The sequence below is a fragment of the Carlito syrichta genome, unplaced genomic scaffold, assembly GCF_000164805.1.
Source record: "Carlito syrichta isolate Samal-C Ts95f unplaced genomic scaffold, Tarsius_syrichta-2.0.1 Scaffold314028, whole genome shotgun sequence".
Lineage (NCBI taxonomy): Eukaryota > Metazoa > Chordata > Mammalia > Primates > Tarsiidae > Carlito > Carlito syrichta.
The window spans coordinates 972,209-992,600 of NW_007258124.1; the positions used below are offsets into that span (position 1 = coordinate 972,209).

The window sequence follows — 20,392 nt, forward strand, 5'->3', positions numbered from 1 at the left end:
GGTCGAGGCTGCGGTGGCCGGGAGCGGCCACTGCACTCCAGTCTGGGCGACAGAGTGAGACTCCAACTCAAAAAATAAATAGATAAATAATCATGTTGTTTGTGAATAACAACCGTTTTCTTTCCAATTCTTTTATGTTTTTGTCTCTTATTAGCTGGCTGAGATTTCCAGTATCATAGGCAGTGAAAAAAATATTTCTGGTCTTGTTGCTTACTTTAAAGAAGCAATTACCAGTATTACACCCTTTAGTATGATGTTTGCTGTAGTTTAAAAAAATTTAATTAACAGCTTTATTGAGATATAATTTACATACATATAATTCACTCTTTTAAAGTGAGTGCTGTGGCTACTTATAGTAATTTTTTTTTTTGAGTTGGAGTCTCACTCTGTAGCCCAGACTGGAGTGCAGTGGCCGCTCCCGGCCACTGTAGCTTCGACCTGCTGGGTTCCGGCGATCCTTCTGCCTCAGCCTTCCGAGTAGCCGGAATTACAGGCATGCGCTACCACGCCCCGCTGACTTTTTTATTTATTGTAGAGATTAGGTCTCTCTGCCCAGGCGGGTCTCGAACCCGCGGGCTTGCGCCATCCACTCACCTCAGCCTCCCAAAGGCGCAGGATTACAGGCCGAGCCACCGAGCCTGGCTTTACTTATAGTAATTTTTTACTAGGTTAAGGAAATTTACTGTAATCCTAGTTAGCTATGAAATTAATCACTATGATTCTCAATTTTTTTAAAGACTTTTTTTAGAAATTAATTTTTACCAAAGCAATATATAATTGTAATATATAATATAGTATGTATAATTTAAATATAATATATTACATATATATAATTTAAAGAGTCAGTTCTATTGAGAAAAACATTCCTCTGCCCCACTCCTCGATCCCAATTCTGTTTGCGGTTCGCTTTTATTTGTTACGGTGGTTTCTTCTGATATTTAACCTCATCCTTTTGAATACCATGTGAGTTCTGCTACTTTTGAGTTCTCAACTTCAGATATTTTCTATTGACTTGCTACTAAGGATAATGATGATTTCGTTTCTTTACATGCACACACACACACATACAGTCACTCACACATTGACACACTTAATTGTGCTCTCTTTCTCTCTATCTGTTCCTGTTTCCCTTCCTACTTTTCCTTCCCTTCACTCTCTATTCTCTCAGCAAAGATCTGTAGATATTTAATGTATATCATCATGTATATATATTATCATAACTCGTGATAGTAGTATTATATTTTATACAGTTTCCCATTGATCCATAATTATTCCTTATTAATTAATTTACTTAATTGCTAAGTTTTCTATTTTTTGACTCCCCAACCCAGCTGCCAATGTTTAGGTAACCTAACTGGAAGTAAGTTTGGGGTAGTCTCATGATTAAATATGTAGTCCTATTTTTAGTACAGTGCTTCACCTTCAGTAGTTCAGAGTTTCTATATTTTATTAGAATAAATTGCCAGTGCTGGAGAATAGTAGCCTTGATGTAAGGTGAGGAAACTTGGTTTTTCAAAAAGAACAACTTAATACTTGTATTTCATTAATATTTGCAGGGCTAAATGTTTTCCATATTGTCTTTCTTGTTTGCGTGGAGGTTTTTTTTGAAGACTTTTTTTTACTCATTTATATTCTTTAATGTTTTGTTCAGTGAAGACTGACTTTTTTACTTTTAGAGATTTGTGTTTCACAATATATCCGAACATTTAAATGTATCTGTCTTGTTTATCTTAACTGTTTCTCCATTATTTTCATTGATCCACGTTTTGGTGTCGAACATTAGAGTTGTCACCAATATCTTTTATTGCGTCAATATTCAGAGTTTTCTTTTTTATAGGATGCGGAAGCATACTTTTCTGTTTTCTCATAATTTTATCTCAACATCCACACTTTCATATTAAAACTTATGAACCATGTAAAAACGAATGAGCCAGTTAGCATACATTTTGTTATTTAGCATGTATTGTTTCCTTAAGTCATTTTATTTTTGCTTGTCATGGAGTCATACTATTCTGAGCATCAGAGTTACTCCCTGGAAATAGTTCAGGCATTAATGCAACTTATCAACTCTTAAGCCCCTTGGAGAAACCATTTGCTATATTTGTAATTAGTTAATTACTTCTGAAGGGCACTAAATAATACCCTAAATAGCCCAAAGTGGTGGACCTCCTAAATTCCTTATTATTAAAGTCTTTGACTCTGAGAAGAATTTAGCTAACATGAGAATCTAAAATCTAAAATATAGTGTTAGCACCATGTATTAATAATTGTCTTAGTCTGTTGTGTTGCTATAAAGGAATATTTGAGGCTGGGTAATTTATAAAGAAAAGAGGTTTATTTGATAAACAGTTCTGTGGGCTGTACAAGAAACATGGCATTAGCATCTCTCTCTGGTGAGAGTCTCAGGGTGGTTCCACTCCTGGCAGAAGGCAGAAGGGAACTGGCTGTTGAGAGATCACATGATGAGAGAGAGGGGGAGAGGAGGAGGAGTGCACTAGACTTTTTAACAACCAGTTCTCACAGGAAGACTGAGATTTAAACTATTCAAGAGGATCCACCACCATGACCCAAACACCTCCCATTAGGGCCCCACCACCCACGTTGAGGATCAATTTCAACATGAGATTTGGAGGGGATTTAACAAACAAAACTATAACAATAATATTTCTCCATTATTCTTTGGAGAAGTTTTGTCTCCCTATCCCGCCCCCTGTACTTTAATGTGGTAATTTCTTATAGGGACATTTTTCTGCTGTTCTTCAAAAAGAAGAAAAAGTCTCACCAATTCAAGGTAAAAAGGAGACAAGAGAAGTACCTATTATCAGTGCTTCTACTCAAATAATGCTCAAAGGACTTTTTATGGTGCTTGACTATCTTTTTAGGCAAAATAGCAGGTAAGTGAAGATAACTGGTCTGTATTTTCCTCTTAAAAATATTAACCTAATTGGGTGCTAGCATGCACTTATTAATACTTACTAATTTGGGGTGAGTAAATAGGAGACTTATAAGCTAGTATTATAGATACTATGGTATATTTGCTCTTACGTATTGGTACAGACTTAGATCAGTTGAAATTGTATTTATTTATTGAGTTGTGGTCTCACTCTGTACCCAGGCTGGAGTGCAGTGGCATGATTGCAGCTTACTGGAGCCTCAACATTCTGGACTCAGGCAATCCTTCTACCTCAGACTCCCAAGTAGCTGGAACTACAAGCACATGCCACCATGCCCAGCTAATTTTTTGATTTTTTTATAGAGACAAGGTCTCACTATATTGCCCAGGCTGGTCTCGAACTCCTGCTGTAGTGATACTCCCATTTCAGCCTCCCAAAGTACTGGGATTACAGGTGTGAGCCACTGAACCCAGCCTGAAATTAGCCTTTTTTAATTAATGAAGATATATATTGAAGTCAGTAAATAGATATGTAATTAATTCATCATGAAGTTTATGATCCTTCAATGCTAACTTAAATACTTGAATTTTCTTTATAGCTTAGATATATTTCTGTCAGTGTCAGAAAGTCTTTCCTATTAATTGTGGGAAGTGAAAGGCAATTAGCCACTCCTACTCTGTTAAAGTACTTCATAGTTTCAGTATTTGTTTGTTGTAAAATATACATAACAAAATATACCATTTTTAACCATTTAAAAATATGCAATTCAATGCCTTTAATTGTAGTGTGACTGGGCACAGTGGCTCACCGCAGTTTGGGAGGCTGAGACAGGAGAATCACTTAAGCCCTGGAGTTAGAGACCAGCCGGGGCAACAGAATGTGACCTTGTGTCTACAAAAAATAAAGAAAATTAGCTGGCCATGGTGGTGTGTGCCTGTAGTCCCAGCTACTCTGGAGACTGAGGCAGGAAGATTATTTGAGCCTAGGAAGTTGAGATTGTGGTGAGATGGGATCACAGCACTGCACACCAGCCTGGACAACAGACTAAGACCTTGTCTCAAAAAAAAAAAAAAAAGTATAGTATATTCACAGGGTTGTGCGTTGTATTCATTTCCATAAATTTCCAGAAACTTTTCATCATTCCAAACAGGAATTCTGCACCAATGGAATAATAACTCCTTACCTCTCACCATCTCCTAGTAGCTTCTATTCTGCTTTCATTTTATGAAGTTACCCTTCCTAGGTATCACATGAGAGCAATCATATGATATTTTTCCTTTTGTGCCTAGCTTATTTCATTTCAGTTAGCACAATGTTTTCAGAGTTCGTTCATGAAGTAGCATATATCCAAATTTTGTTCCTTTTTATGGCTGAATAACATTCCATTGTATGTATTTTGCTGATCCATTCATATGTTGATGGACATTTGGATTGTTTTGCACCTTTTGTTTATTGTGAATAATGCTACTACGAATATAGGTGTACAAATATCTGTTTGAGCCCTGTTTTCAATTCTTCTGGGTGTATAACATATTTAGTAATGAAATTGCAGGATCCTATGTTAATCCTACATTTAACTTTTTGAGGAACCACCATACTCTGTTCCAGACTAACTGAGTCATTTTGCATTCCAATTATCAATGCACAAGCATTCTAATTTGTTAACATCTTTACCAATGCTTGTTATTTTTAGTTTTTGTATTATAGCCATCCTAATGGGAATAAAGTGATAACTCCCTGTAGTTTTGATTTTTATTTCCCTAATGACTAGAGATGTTGAGCATCTTTTCATGAGCTTATTGGCTGATTGTATATCTTTTTTAGGGAAATATCTATTTAAATCTTTTTTCCTCTTTTTGAATTGTATTTTTTTTTTAGTTGTTGTTTATTTATAGTTCTTTATATATTCTGGATATTAATCCTGTGTCAGATATATGTTTTACAAATATTTTTTTTCACCATTTTTGGGTTGTCTTTTCACTTCTTGAGAGTGTCCTTTGATGCAGAAAAGTTATAAAATCTTGTTGAATTCTAATTATCAACTTTTTTTCTTTTGCTGCTTGTGTCATATCCAACAAACCATGGCTAAATCTGATGCCATGAAGATTTCCCCTTTGTTTTCTTCTAAGAGTTTTATAGTTTTTTTGTTCCCAGTGTTTTTATAAAATTTTCTTCACTGTTGTTGAGTTCCTGACTTCAACTTTGAGGTCCAATCTCTCTAGGGATGAACCTAATAGTGAAATATGATAGGGTAGACACGGTAGAGAATACCACATTCTATCTGCTTAAGTCTAGGCATTTTACAGATTCATTGAAAGAAGTTATAAATTGGATGGGATTACAGATATCGTCTGACTCAGTCTCTTCATTAAAAGTAGATGACACTGCACTCCAGCCTGGGTGACAGAGTGAGACTGCAACTCAAAAAAAATGTAGATGAAGGCTGAGCACAGTGGCTTACACCTGTAATCCCAGCACTTTGTGAAGTGCAGGCGAGAGGATTTCCTGAGCCCAGGGGTTGGAGACCGACTTGGCGAGACCTCATCTCTACAATAAATCAAAATATTAGCTAATGTGGTGGCACACACCTGTAGTTCCAGCTACTTGGAAGGCCGAGGTGGAAGGATCGCCTGAGCTCAGCAGGTCAAGGCTGCAGTGGCCGTGAGTATGCCACTGCACTCCAGCTGGGGTGATAGAGTGAGACTCTGACTCAAAAAAAAAAAAAAAAAAAAAAAAAAAAGGTAGATGAAGGCCTGGCACAGTGATTCAGGCCTGTAATCCCAGCACTTTGGAAGGCCAAGGTAGGAGGATTGTTTGAGCCCAGGAGTTCAAGCCCAGCCTGGACAATATAGTAAGACCTCATCTCTACAAAAAATTAGCCAAGCATAGTGATGCATGCTTGTCGTCCCAGCTACTCAAGAGGCTGAGGCAGAAGGATTACCAGAGCCCAGGAGGTCGAGTCTGTGGTGAGCTGTGATTGTGCCACTATACTCTCCAGCTTGGGTGACAGAGTGAGACCCCCAACTAAAAAAAAAAAATGTAGATGAAGACTAAGATCTAGATTTTTTTCTTTTCATTTCTTTTTTGGAGTCTGGGTCTCACACTGTCACCCAGTCTGGAGTGTAGTGGCCAACTTACGGCTCACCTCAGTCTCAACCTCCACCTCCTAGCTCAGACAATTGCTCCCCCTCAGCCTCCTTGGTCTACAGGTGTGCACCACCATACCTAGCTAATTTTTTGTAGAGATGAGATCTCACTGTGTTGCCCCGGCTGGTCTCAAATCCTAGGCAGGGGCGATTCCTCCTGCTGTAGCCTCCCAAAGTGCTGGGATTACAAGTGTGAACCATTGTGCCTGGCCAAGACTCTGATTTTAAAGAACTTGGAGGCCCAGATTTTAATTCTGGTTCTGCCTTGATTTATGTAATGTTTGAAAATGGGGTTGGAAAATGGCTGGTGAGAGGTAGGTGGTTACATAATTTCTAATATTCTTTGTAAGAATTAGTTGATTTTGTGGTTTAATGACTTAATTTATATTAAAATTACTGAATTAATTAGTGATGAGGAGAATGTTATTTTTGAGTGGGAAGGTACCAGCACTCTCCATTTGTTTTAATATAATGAGTTTTTATATTATATGTAGCTGAGTCATTTTATGTTTCATAAAGTTTTACTATTTAATTAGCATTTTCTTTGCATCTAGATTTGCAGATGACTATAAAATTGCTATTCAACAAACTTACACCTGGATAAATCAGATTGATATTTCAGATAAAAATGGGCTATTTGTTCTACCAAAAAATAAGAAACGTTCACGACAGAAAACTGCAGTTCATGTGTTAAACTTTTGGTGCTTAAATCCAGCTGTGGTAAGCTCATCATGTTGGAAACAAAATTTTGTTTTTTTGCTCAATACCAACATTCAGATGAATGTGGTTGACTCTTTTAAAGATAATTGTATGTATCTAATCTTGTTTCCTTTTAGGCATTTTCAGATATTAATGGCAAAGTTCGGACCATTGTTTTGACATCTGGTACATTATCACCAATGAAATCCTTTTCATCAGAACTTGGTGTTATATTTACTATCCAACTAGAGGCTAATCATGTCATTAAAGACTCACAGGTTAGTTTTGTTATTTTTTTTTTTACTTTCAATCTTTCTACCTTAATTCTATATAAACAAATTAGAAAGTGCTTGAAGAAATTCAGCATTTCTGTTTTAGAATAATAGAAAATCTGTCACTACTTAATAGTGTCAACAAAAGGAAATACTAATAAATAGTAGTCTTTCAATCCAGTCATGTTAGATTCAGAGACTGTGTTGCAATTTTCTTCATTTAAATAAATTTTAGTTTTTAAAGTGAAAATTAACAAGATAAAATTTTGACTTCTTTACTGTAGTATTGTGTAAATGTTATATAATTGATTAAACCTAAGGAGGGGTTGTAGGAATCTCTGACTTATAGGCAGTCAGTTAGAACCACAAGTAAAACAACATGGGGCTTGTAATTGGCATGAGGAGCCCAGGGGTAGTCTTGGGAACTGAGCCCTCAACCTGTGGGATCTCAAGTTATCTCCAGGTAGATAGTATTAAAGTTGAATTGAATTAGAGGACCCCAGTTTGTGTCTGCTGCAGAATTGATTGCTTGCTTGTTGTATAGGGGGAAAACCCCCACATATTTGGTCACAGAAATCCTTGTTTATTGCTGTGGTGTGAGAGCAGAGGAAAGTCTGTTTTTTCTACTCAGTGCCACATTCTGATTACCCATTCATCCATTGATTCCCTCATCTTTATTTTGAAAGAATTACAAATTTCAGAAAAGTTGGAGGAATATTAAGTGAATATTTTTATATCTATCACCTAGATTTATCAGTTAACATTTTGCAGTATCTGCTTCTCTGTCTATTTCCCTTTCTTTACATGTAAGAAAGAACTGTAGATAACTCTAAAATTTGTTGGGTCTGATTTTCTGTGAACTAAGAATCTTTGAGCACCCATGAATTTTTGAAAGGGTAGTTCCTATGATTGTTGAGACTTGCCTATGGCAAATCATACTGACTTTCACCTTTAATATTTTAGAATTATCTGATTCCACGATTGGTGTATGTTGATTTCACTTAGTCATCTAACAAATTTGTTACATGCTAATTTTGCAAAGCTCTTGAGGAAATAGAGATGAGTATAGCCCTTTTTGCTTTCAAAGATCATTCTTTCTAAGAGAATTCAGTGATCTGCCTAAAGAAAAACTTAATAAATTAAATCTATATATAATTAATGAAAAGTGATAGAAAAACTCCAACAATTTAAAAATAAATTTCTGTTAAAAGTTGTTGCTTCATCTTCTTTTTACATATATGTACTAACTAAATATAATTTTCATGCCTCGCTTAGGCAAACTCTAATACTGATATATTCATATTCCAGGTTTGGGTTGGTACCATTGGGTCAGGCCCCAAGGGTCGGAATCTCTGTGCTACCTTCCAGCATACTGAAACATTTGAGTTCCAGGATGAAGTGGGAGAACTTTTGTTGTCTGTGTGCCAGACTGTGAGCCAAGGAATTTTGTGTTTCTTGCCATCTTACAAGGTAAGGGAATATTTGTTTCTTTTACCTTTAAAAAAACCATTTAAATTAAAAAAATTACATTCTAATTGTTTAAATTACCATGATAAGCTTCCTAGGGTCAGAAGCAACAGGGTGTTAATTATCGTTTTCTAAGCATTATATATTGTTTTACTTATTTATTGATCAAAATACTGCCTGATTGTTCTTCCACTGTTTTACTTAAAAGTCTAAAAGAATAAAAATCTTCAAGCAATGTTAGTTATATAAGAAAGCTATTTATGTGTAGGTGATTCTTATTTTTCAGGGCAAGTTGATATTCTCATAGTTGAAGGAAAAAGCATTTTTTTCACTTTCATAAATTATACTTTTGAATGTTTCAGTAAGGTGAATCTGTGCCAAACTTCCCTTGCCCATCATTTTGCTTCATGTATCTAGGCAGAAGTTTTTTTTTCTTTTTAGAGTCACACTGATTTTTGATTTTTAAATTTTTTTTAGTTAAATTGAAATTATATGGTATATTTTGGTCCTCTTGCTAGTCATTGTATTGAAACCACATATAATTCCTGAGGGTACCTTCAAACTATCAAAATCTAAGCCAAATCAGTGTAGTGAAGTAACATTTCCTTTTCTTTTTCCTTTTTTTTTTTTTGAGTTGAAGTCTCACGCTGTCGCCTAGACTGGAGTGCAGTGGCTGCTCCCAGCCACCGCAGCCTCGACCTGCTAGGCTCCGGCGATCCTTTCCGCCTCAGCCTTCCAAGTAGCCGAAATTACAGGCATGCGCTACCACGCCCAGCTGATTTTTTGATTTATTGTAGAGATGAGGTCTTGCCAAGTTGCCCGGGCGGGTCTTGAACCCGCGGGCTCAGGTAATCCACTCACCTCAGCCTCCCAAAGGCGCGGGATTACAGGTTGAGCCACCGAGCCCGGCTCCTTTTCTTTTTTCATAGGAAGTTATATCTCTAAGGACAGAAGCATAACTAAGTAATATATTTGAATTACAATATTGATACTTTTGACTTTCTTACTTTCTTTCCATATATACATACTTTGTTTGCCAGAGATACACTAAAGTCATTACTATTCCTATAGATGAATTACAGGATTTGTTTTCAGAAGTTTGATCAGATAATTTTTATAAGAATATCTAAAAATAAAATGGACATAAATTCTTAATAGAAAACATGATTTATTCAGTGTGTGAACATCTATACCAAATAGTTATAATTAGGAAAACTGATAATTAAGCCTAGTACTAAGCCATATAGTAAAACATGTAGGGAGTTGGCCTTAGCTAATAATATTGGAAAAACTTTTCATTCTTAAATACGGAACAAGTTTTTTTCTGGGAAATTGGAAGAAAAGTTATTTATGGGATCATGAAAACTGCACTTCAGAGTTATGAAAGAAATAGAAACAAAATCTTTTTATATTTTCCAGTTACAGTCACAAAAAGGGAGATAGGAAATGTCTGAGTGGCATTTTGGGGTAGCCTCCAAAGACATAGTAAGAATGATTTCTCATATGCTAGGAAATGACTTGGTACATTTTTTTATGGTATAGAGGGGACCCAATTCTAATGTTATTTAAATGGACAACATTTAAATGAAAGAGTTCATTTAAATGAAGAGATTACAGTGAAAAAGCAGTTGTTGAAGAATGCACCATACCTTCTGATACCATTATTCTCAAATGATATTCTTTTTATTAGTCAGTTTTACTTATTAAAAAATATTTTTAAATTATTAATATATTGAGATAAAAAAGTCTCTGGGTAGAAGGAAGGTAGTGTTGTATGTAAATATAATATCAACTCCTAACTTAATTTCTTGGAATAGATATAATAGATGGTATTAATTTAAGTTACTGACATTGACAATTGGATGACTAGAGACTATAACATTGAAATATATTTTTATTGAATTTATATATTAGAAAAATGGATGGATTATTTTTCTCCTTCTACCTTTTCAGTTTAAAAAGATGAATACCCATAAACAATCCTTTGAACATATTTTGTTTCCATTTAGTTTATTCTTTGATTAATAGTGAAATTAATTGGCCAGGCACAATGGCTCACGCCTATAATCCCAGCACTTGGGGAGGCCAAGGTGAGAGGATTGCCTGAGCCCATGGATTCAAGACCAGCCTGGGCTATTTGGTAAGACCACATCTCTACAATAAATCAAGAAAAATTACCTGGGCACAATGGCTTACGCCTGTGGTTTCAGCTACTTGGAAGGCTGAGGCAAGAGGATTGCCTGAACCCAGCAGGTTGAGGCTGTGGTGGCCATGAGTGTGCCACTACACTCCAGCCTTGGTGACAGAGTGAGACTCTGACTCAAAAAAACCCAAAAAAACCAACCGGAAAAAAAGAAATGAATTATTCTGCAAGATTTTGTCTTTTTAACAGAAATTTGTATTTGTTAGTTTATGTTGGTTGCCTTTATCTTTTTATTGATTTCTCTAAATTCTTAATATATAGCATGACTAATAACCCTTTATAAAACATGTCATGAAAAATTTCTTGATTTTTATTTGTTATACTCTTTATTGTTATTAATTTTTAAGAACTTTAATACCTTAATGTATCAAAGTAATTATTGTATACAATTAAATAAAGTGGTTATAATGAAAAACAACAACTCCATTCACTATTCTTCTTTACTTCCCAGTCCCACATACCAGATCTCAGGTCTTTGATCTATTCCTCTGATATTTATTGTCATTTCTTTTTTTACTTGCGGTAAAATATGCATAACAAAAATTTAACTTTTTAACAATTTTTCGGTGTATAACTTAGTGGCATTGGTAAGTACATTTATGGTGTTATGCAACCATCACCACTATTTCCAGAACATTTTATCAACCCAAATAAGAACTCTACCCATGAAACAACAAATCCTTAGACTCTCTTTCCCCAGTTTCTGTTACCTTCTGCTCTTTTTTGTATCTGTGGTATTGTCTGTTGTGTCTACCTCATATAAATGGAATCATACAGTATTTTTTTCTTTTTTCTGATTTCTTTCTTTTTTTTAAGTCAGGTAAGTAAATCTGATTTATTTCACTTAACATAATGTTTTCAAGGTTTATTCATCTTGTATCATGTTTCAAAATTTCATTCCTTTTTATGGCAGAATAATATTCTATTACACATACACACATCACGTTTTGTTTATCCATTCATCTGTTGGTGAACATTCAAGTTGTTTCTACCTTTTGTCTTTGGTAATAATGCTACTATGAATATTGGTGTATGAATATCTGAATCCCTGCTTAAAATTATTTTGAATATATATCTAGAAATGGGATTTCTGGATCATGTGGTAATACTATATTTTACTTTTTGAAGAACCCCCACCAAACTACTTTCCACAGCCTTTGCACAATTTACCTTCCCACCAGCATTGTACAAGGATTCTGATTTATCTTCTTGTTATCGTGTTATTTTATGTTTTTTTTAAAGAAATAATAGCCTTTCTAGTGGGTAAAAAGTAACAACTAAATGTCTTTTCATGTGCTTTCTGGCAATTCAGATATCTTCTTCAGAAAAGTACCTATTCGAACAAATCCTTTGCCTACTTTTGGATTGAGTAGTTTTTAATATATTCACAAAGTTTTGCAATTATCAACTCTGTAATTCCAGAACATTTTCTCATTCCAAAGAGAAGCCTCTTACTCATTAGCAGTCACTGCCTGCACTCACCTTCTATCCCTTGGCAACCACAAATTCACTGTTTCTATGAATTTGCCTTTTCTGGATATTTTATACAAATTGAATTATACAGTATGTGGCCTTTCATATCTGGTTTCTTCATATAGCATAATTTTTCAAGAGTCAGCTGTGGGCCAGTTGCATTGACTCAAGCCTCTAATCCCAGCACTTTGGGAGGCCAAGGCAAGAGGATTACCTGAACTCAGGGAATTGAGACCAGCCTGGGCAGCTTGGCGAGATCTCATCTCTACAATAAACCAAAAAATTAGTGATACATGGTGGTGTACGCCTGAAGTCCCAGCTACTTGGAAGGCTGAGGTGGAAGAATCACCTGAGCCCAGCAGGTTGAGACTGAGTTGGCTATGAGCGTGCCACTGCCCTCCAGTCTGGGCAACAGAGTGAGATTCCAACTTAAAAAAAAAAAAAGTCAGCTGTGTTATAGGATAAATTAACACTTTGTTTCTTTTTATGACTGAATACCTTTTTTTTTTTTTACTTCCAACCTATTTGTGTCTTTGAATTTAAAGTGTCTCTCTTGTAGACAGCATATAGTTGTATCGTTTTTTTGAAAAAATCCATTCTGCTAATCTCTGTCTTTTAACTGGATTGCTTACTCCTTTTATGTTTAATGTAATAACTGATAAAATTGATAAAAATAGTTTTTAGGTTTGTTTTTGATAAGATAGTTTTTTGAATGCCACTTTATTTGTTTTCTGTTTGCCACCTCCCTGCCCTGTTTCTCCACCACTGCCTTCTGAATTTAATAGACAGATATTTTCTAATGTTCTTTTTAACTTTTCCTAATGGGTCATTTTAATTCCTTTAGCATTTCTTTTTTCCTTCCTTCCTTCCTTTTCTTTTTCTCTTTCTCTTTCTCTTTCTCTTGCTGCATTACCCAGTCTGGTCTTGAACTCCTGGGCTCAAACAATCCTCTTGCCTTGGCCTCCCAAAGTGCTGGGATTACAGGCATAAGCCACTGTGCCCATGCTGGCATTTCTTTTGCTACGTATTTTTAAGTTATTTTCTTAGTGATTTTCCTGGGAATTATAGTTAACATTTTACTTTATAACAATATAATGTGGATTAATACGTTTTTAATTTTCAGTGGTATATAAAACCCCTGATCCTGTATAGGTGTATTCTGTCCCACTTCATTTATGTCATTGTTATCATAAAAATTAAACATTTATACATTGTGTGCTTACAACATAGATTTATCATTATTGTCTTTTGCAGTTGAGTTTTAAATTAGATAGGAGAAAAAGTTATAAACAAAATTACATTTTATATTGTGTTTTATAGAAACATTTTATTCTTTTATTTCTTTTATAACTAATTACCTGGTACTTACCTTTAATACGTTTTTATTTTATTTTTTATTTTTAATGTAAAGATGTGGGATACAATTCAGGGTTAGGTATACAAACATTGATCATGCAGGTACCCCTATCTTTACTTCTTTTTTTTATTTTTTATTTTTTTGAGTTGGAGTCTCACTCTGTTGCCCAGACGGGAGAGCAGTGGCCACTCCCGGCCACCACAGCCTCGACCTGCTGGGCTCCACTGATCCTTCTGCCTCAGCCTTCCAAGTTGCTGGTACTACAGGCGTGTGCTACCACACCCATCTAATTTTTTTATTTTTTATTGTAGAGATGAGGTCTCGCCAGGTTGCCCAGGCGGGTCTCGAACCACGCGTTCAGGCAATTCGCTCATCTCGGCCTCCCAAAGCACGGGATTACAGGCAGAGCCACCAAGCCCAGCTATCTTTAATTCTTTTTTTTTTTTTTTTTTTTTTGAGTTGGAGTCGCACTCTGTAGCCCAGACTGGAGTGCAGTGGCCGCTCCCGGCCACCACAGCCTCGACCTGCTGGGCCCCGGCGATCCTTCCACCTCAGCCTTCCAAGTAGCTGGAACTACAGGCGTGCACTACCACGCCCAGCTAATTTTTTTGATTTATTGTAGAGATGAGGTCTCACCAAGTTGCCCAGGCGGATTTCGAACCCTCAGGCTCAGGCAATCAACTCACCTCAGCCTCCCAAAGGCACGGGATTACAGACTGAGCCACCAAGCCCGGCTTATCTTTAAGTCTTAACATGGATTTGAGTTACTCTGTAATGTCTCTAAAAACTCGTCCCGAGTCTTGCAGCTCTCTCGGTTGTAATCTATTGCTGTTATTCTGGAGCCTTGTTGGCGTGGTGGTAAGATACAGTGGGAGGGAAAGCACCTTCTAATCTTATGATTATGTCTCAATCTTTTAGTGGGACTGTATTTCTTGCTTGTAAACTTTACAGGTGTTTCTCAGCTCTTCATTTCAGATGAAACAGGAGAAATCCAGAGTTTAGAAAATTTCCCTTTCTAACTGGGCTTGGTGGCGCATGCCTGTGGTTCCAGCTACTTGGAAGACTGAGGTGTAAGAGTCACCCGAGCTCAGCAGGTCAAGGCTGCAGTGGCCATGAGCATGTCACTGCACTCCAGCCTGGGTGACAAAGTGAGACCCCAACTCAAAAAAAAAAATAGTCTTCTACCTTACTGACAGATTCTCCTACTCAAAAAAAAAAAAAAGAAAGTAAGAAAGAAAGAAAATTTCCCTTTCTATCAAGTTGAATAGGCTCTGGTAAAGTCTTCTTCCTTGGCTGTGCACGATTGTTGTGCCTATAATCCTAGCACTTTGGAAGGCCAAGGTGAGAGGATTGCCTGAGCCCACGGGTCCAAGACCAGCCTGGGCAACTTGGTAAGACCTTATCTCGCCGGGCTTGGTGGCTCAGCCTGTAATCCCGCACCTTTGGGAGACTGAGGTGAGTGGATTGCCTGAGTCCGCGGGTTCGAGACCCGCTGGGCAGCAAGACCTCATCTCTACAATAAATCCAAAAATCAGCCAGGCTTGGTAGTGCATGCCTGTAATTCCAGCTACTTGGAAGGCTGAGGCGGAAGGATAGCCGGAGCCCAGCAGGTCGAGGCGGCGGTGGCTGGGAGCAGCCACTGCACTCCAGTCTGGGTGACAGAGTGAGACTCCAACTCAAAAAAAAAAAACAGACCTTATCTCTACAATAAATCAAGAAAAATTAGCCAGGCATGATGGTGCATTCCTGTAGTTCCAGCTACTTGGAAGACTGAGGCAGAAGTATCACCTGAGCCCAGCAGGTTGAGTGTACAGTGGCCACGAGCGTGCCTCTGCACTCCAGCCTGAGCTACAGAGTGAGACTCCAACTCAAAAAAAAAATAGTCTTCTTTCTTACTGACAGATTCTCCTTTGGTATGGGGAATGCTTTAAATAAATATATTTTAGAATAGTTCCTTTTTCCCTCCCCCTATAGAAACAGGAGAGTTTTCCTTGGCTCTTTACTATGAGAATCTAGTAGGATTTCTGGAGGTAATATTTTCAAAAACGTGGGACTCCCTAAGACTGCACCCCCTAGGAGTTTCCCAAGGAGTTTCTCACTTTTAAACTGGTTTACTTTTTGCCTTCAGCAATTTGTCAAATTTGTCTTTTAATTACTCCTACCGATTTGTGGTTTTAGTGCTGCTTCCAATAAGCATATCTTGACTGTGATTCTCTGTATTTACCTCTCTTCAGTTCAGGGTGACGTTTCGCCCTGGGGCCTCCATTCTCTGATGGGTCTTAGAAAAGTCATTGAGCCTCAGTTTGTTTGGCTTTTTTCTTGTTGTAAGACAGGAGTGATGACCTCCAAGTTCTTCATATATTGTGACTGAAATCAGATGTCCTAATTTTATTGTCTTTAAAAAGGTATTTTTAAAGCTGTACATGGTGACTCACATCTGTAATTCCAGCACTTTGAGAGACCAAGGCGAGAGAATTGCTACTTCCAGGGGTTCAAGACCAGCTTAGGCAACAGAGCGAGACCTCTTCTCTACAATAAGTTAAACAGCAACAAAAATATTAGCTGTTCATGGTGGTACACATCTGTAGTCCCAGCTTCTCAGAAGGCTGAGACGGAAGGATTGCCAGAGCCCAGGAGATCAGTGGAGGGTTGAGCTGTTATCTTGCCACTGTACTCCAACCTGGGCAACAGAGTAAGATCCTCAACACACACACAAAAAGAAAATGTATTTTCAACTGCATGTCAGAATACACATATAAGAGCAAACCAGCACATTATAATAGTCTTTGTTACTACCATTGTCCACTGTTACACAGTGCAGTGACTAGAGTTATTAAATGTATCATTTCATCTATTTTTCATTTCAGAGGGGTTTGACATTGGACATGCAGAAGATAAAAAAGTCTACTTGGTTGAGTTTTCTGCTCAGTGTCTCATAAGGTTTCCATCAGGAGTCAACTGGGGTTAACTGAGGAAGGATTCGTTTTTAAGGTCCCTCAGTCTGTTGGCAGAATTTGTCTTGTAGTTGTGGGACTGAGATACCCAATCTTTACTGGCTGTTGTGTGGGGATCACTCTTAGATTCAGTATCTAGTCACGTGGCCCTCTCAACAACATGGCAGTTTACTTCTTCAGAGTGAACAAGTATATCTCTTTCCAGGAGGAGACCAATCTGTCTTTTTAGGACTCTCATCTGATTAAGTCAGACCTACCCAGAATCATTCAAAATTGACTGAGTTAGACCTTAATTATACCCATACAATCCCTTTACCTTTGTTAAACTATAATACAATCTAATCATAGGACTGAAGTCTTAGCATTTTCTTTTTTCTTTCTCTTTGTTTTTGGTCTTAGCATTTTTATTGATCTCACTCTTAGTCAAGAAGAGTTTATACAGAATGTGTAACAGGGAGTAGGACTCTTAGGGGCTATCCTAATTTCTTCCTATCACAGGGGTTAATTTGTCAGGATAAGAAGAGGGTTAAGAAGAGCCATTAAAATAAATACTTGGAGAAGATTGATACAAGCGAAATGATATTTATGAAATGTAACCAGATAGCAAAGGCATTATGACTGGCACACTAATAAACTCTTCATAAATGTTTGTTGAATGAACATATGAATAGATGGGTACTACCTTTTATTGTTCCAAGTCTTTCTTTTTGCCTTTGAGATTAGAAATATTTTAGAACTATAAACTAAAAACCCAGTGATTTGTGCAAGAGATCAATACATTCTAATGCCACATGCTAATGCTTGTTTTTATTGAGAAAAACTTTTAGTATCTTCAATAGGATTTCTTTAAAGTATCAACATTATTTATATTGACAGAACCTTGCTTATATTACTTTTAAGATCTTTCTGAGAAATTTGGTGACTTTACTTCACATTTATTTATTTAGAGTTAGAGTCTCACTGTTGCCCAGACTGGAGTGTAGTGGCACTCTCATGGCCACTGCAGCCTCGACCTGCTAGGCTAAGGCATTATTTCTGCCTCAGCCTTCTAAGTAGCTGGAACTACAGGTGCGCACTATCATGCCCGGCTAAATTTTTGGTTTATTATAGAGATGAGATCTTGTCAAGTTGCCCAGGCTGCTCTCTAACCCTGGGCTCAGGGAGTCCTCTTGCCTCCACCTCCCAAAGTACTGGGATTACAGGCTTGAGCCACTGTGCCCGACCACATTTGTTTGTATTTACTTAATTCAGTGATGATGATTATTGAGTGTATATTTTGTGCAAAGGAATGTACTAAACCCTGTTCAGGACTCAGATATGAACAAGTTATTTTATCTCTTCAAGAAGATATCAGTATGACTGTGATATCTGTACACATCCCTTTAGTAGCTGACAAAATCTGTAATTATTAGACAGATTAAGAAGAGTGATATGGAATTAAGAGGAGGGAGAGATCACATTTGATTGATTGGAAGAGAAACTTCCTAGGAGGAGCTGGTCTTTCAGTGAGTATTAAAGAAAGGTGGGTAGATTTCCACTGGTAGATGTGAGTGAAGAGTATAGCATTGTAGACTAAGGGGACAGCCTTAGCAAATGCACAGAAAATATTTTTTTCATTACAGAGTTTAGTTTAGCTTATGTGAAAATATAATGGCAAATATAATGGAAATACTTAACAGAAGATTGCACATTTTCATAAAAGAAATATAGAAGTCTGAATCTTTCCAAACTATACAGTTTAATGATAAGTATTTTTTTCTGTATGATTAGATAATTAGAATGGGTGATTTACTCAAACCTTTACTCTTTAACTGAGAGAAAACTAATTTCCTTTTGTTGTAACTTGCAGCATTTGTATAAAGATAAAGGTGAGAAAGTTGTTATTCTAGTTTTCTCCACATTTCTTTCACACCCTTCTAAACTTACTAGAAATTTCAATATTTTCATAAAGAATACCATTCCTCCACTAAAATAAATTCAACTTTGACTCTATTGTCTTCTAACTGTGTAGCATCACTGCTTTGGATCTCTCTAAGAGATCGCTTTTAAGGGTAGAAGAGTTTGCAAACTCTTTATGGATAGAAAAGTTTCTGTGAAATTATTTTGAAAAGAGACTGTTTGGTGCCAAAGTAGCAAATAGGATGTTTTTATTTGTATATAACAGACTTTTTTTTTCTTAACATCTTTTTGAGTTAGGCGCATAAACCATTTTCCCTGAGGGAACATTTTGCATCCATTACTGAATGTTAGATAAGGGATAAAAGGCAAATGTTCCTGTTCTCTCACTAGTTACTGTTTTTATAAATATTATTCAGCATTACATTTATATGTTAAGAAATTTGGGGGCAACCCCTTTGGGTCCCCTCCCACTGTGGGAACTTTTCTGTCCTCTTAATAAATCCTGCTTTTTCAAAATAAAAAATATTTTTAAAAAAAGAAATTTGGAATGTTACTAGTTTGCTGTGTTTCTCCTTTTAGAGGTATATTGTACTTAATCTAAAGGAGAAACTAAAACTCCTATATTTAATATGTTTTTCTTATTTAGAAAGTTGAAATTTATATAATTAATTTGCCTTATTTTGAGTGATCAGGTGAGCCTTATCAAGGAATTTTTTTTTTTTATAATGTTAGGTTATTAGGTAAAAAGAATCTTTGTACATCTAGGTACAGTGCCTCATGCCTGTAATCCCAACAATTCGGGAGGTGGAGGTGAGAGGACTGCCTGAGTCCAGGGATTCAAGACGAGCCTAGGCAACTTGGCGAGACCTCATCTCTACAATAAATCAAAAAAATTAGCCAGGTGTAGTGGCACATGCCTGTGGTTCCAGCTACTTGGAAGACAGGCAGAAGGATTACCTGAGCCCAGCCAGTAAAGGCTGCAGTGGCCATGAATGTGCCACTGCACTCCAGCCTGGGTGACAAAGTGAGGCTCCCGACTCAAAACAAAACATACTCTGAAAGGGTATGTTGAAAAATTGCTTTATTGAGCGAGTGATTGAATTTTCTTAAAAATAGTAGGGCAGTTAAAAAGTAACAATTTAAATAACTTTTTTTGCTCTGTTTTGTTTTGTGTGTGTATGCATGTATATAGTTGTTCATACCCCATATCTGTAAATAATAGGAATACATTTTTACCATATCTGGTTCCCAAAAAGCACTTTTGTTGTTGTTGGAATCTCACTCTGTTACTAAGGCAGAAATGCAGTGGCACACTTATGGTTACTGTAGCCTCTACCTGCTGGGCTCAGGCGATCCTTCTGTCTCAGCCTTCCTTCCAAGTAGCTGGGACTACAGACATCCATCACCATGCCTGACTAATTTTTTGATTTATTGTAGAGATGAGATCTCTTCAAGTTGTCCAGGCTGGTCTTGAACCCCTGGGCTTGGTCAGTTCTCTCACCTCAGCCTCCCAAAGTACTGGAATTACAGATGTTGAGCTGCTGCCCCCAGCCACGAGAAAACATTTATAAAAACATATTGATGCGCCGGGCTCGGTGGCTCAGCCTATAATCCCGCGCCTTTGGGAGACTGAGGTGAGTGGATTTCCTGGGCCCGCGGGTTCGAGACCCGCCTGGGCAGCGAGACCTCATCTCTACAATAAATCAAAAAATCAGCTGGGTGTGGTAGCGCGTGCCTGTAATTCCGGCTACTCAGAAGGCTGAGGCGGAAGTGTCGCTGGAGCACAGCAGGTCAAGGCTGCGGTGGCCGGGAGCGGCCCCTGCACTCCAGTCTGGGCAACGGAGTGAGACTCCAACTCAAAAAAAAACAAAAAAAAACATTGATTATAATTTTTAAATGAAAAATCTAGGGAAAACAAAAGGCAAGGAATTTTAGGTTTAACTAGAGCCAAGAATGACCGGGTAACTTAGTTTGAAAAGGCAGTGTCTTAGTTTGTTTTGCAATGTTATAACAATACCACAGACTGGG

General features: G+C 37.1%; 1 protein-coding gene across 1 annotated transcript in view; it reads left to right on the top strand.

Annotated features, from left to right (window-relative positions):
• Window positions 1-20,392, top strand: part of BRIP1 (BRCA1 interacting protein C-terminal helicase 1) — a 182,016-nt gene that overhangs the window by 70,712 nt on the left and 90,912 nt on the right. Inside the window, exons 10-13 of the mRNA XM_008070847.2 lie at window positions 2,740-2,894; window positions 6,595-6,760; window positions 6,877-7,017; window positions 8,320-8,481. Coding sequence (XP_008069038.1) covers window positions 2,740-2,894; window positions 6,595-6,760; window positions 6,877-7,017; window positions 8,320-8,481 — 624 coding nt within the window. The remainder of the gene's footprint in view (window positions 1-2,739; window positions 2,895-6,594; window positions 6,761-6,876; window positions 7,018-8,319; window positions 8,482-20,392) is intronic.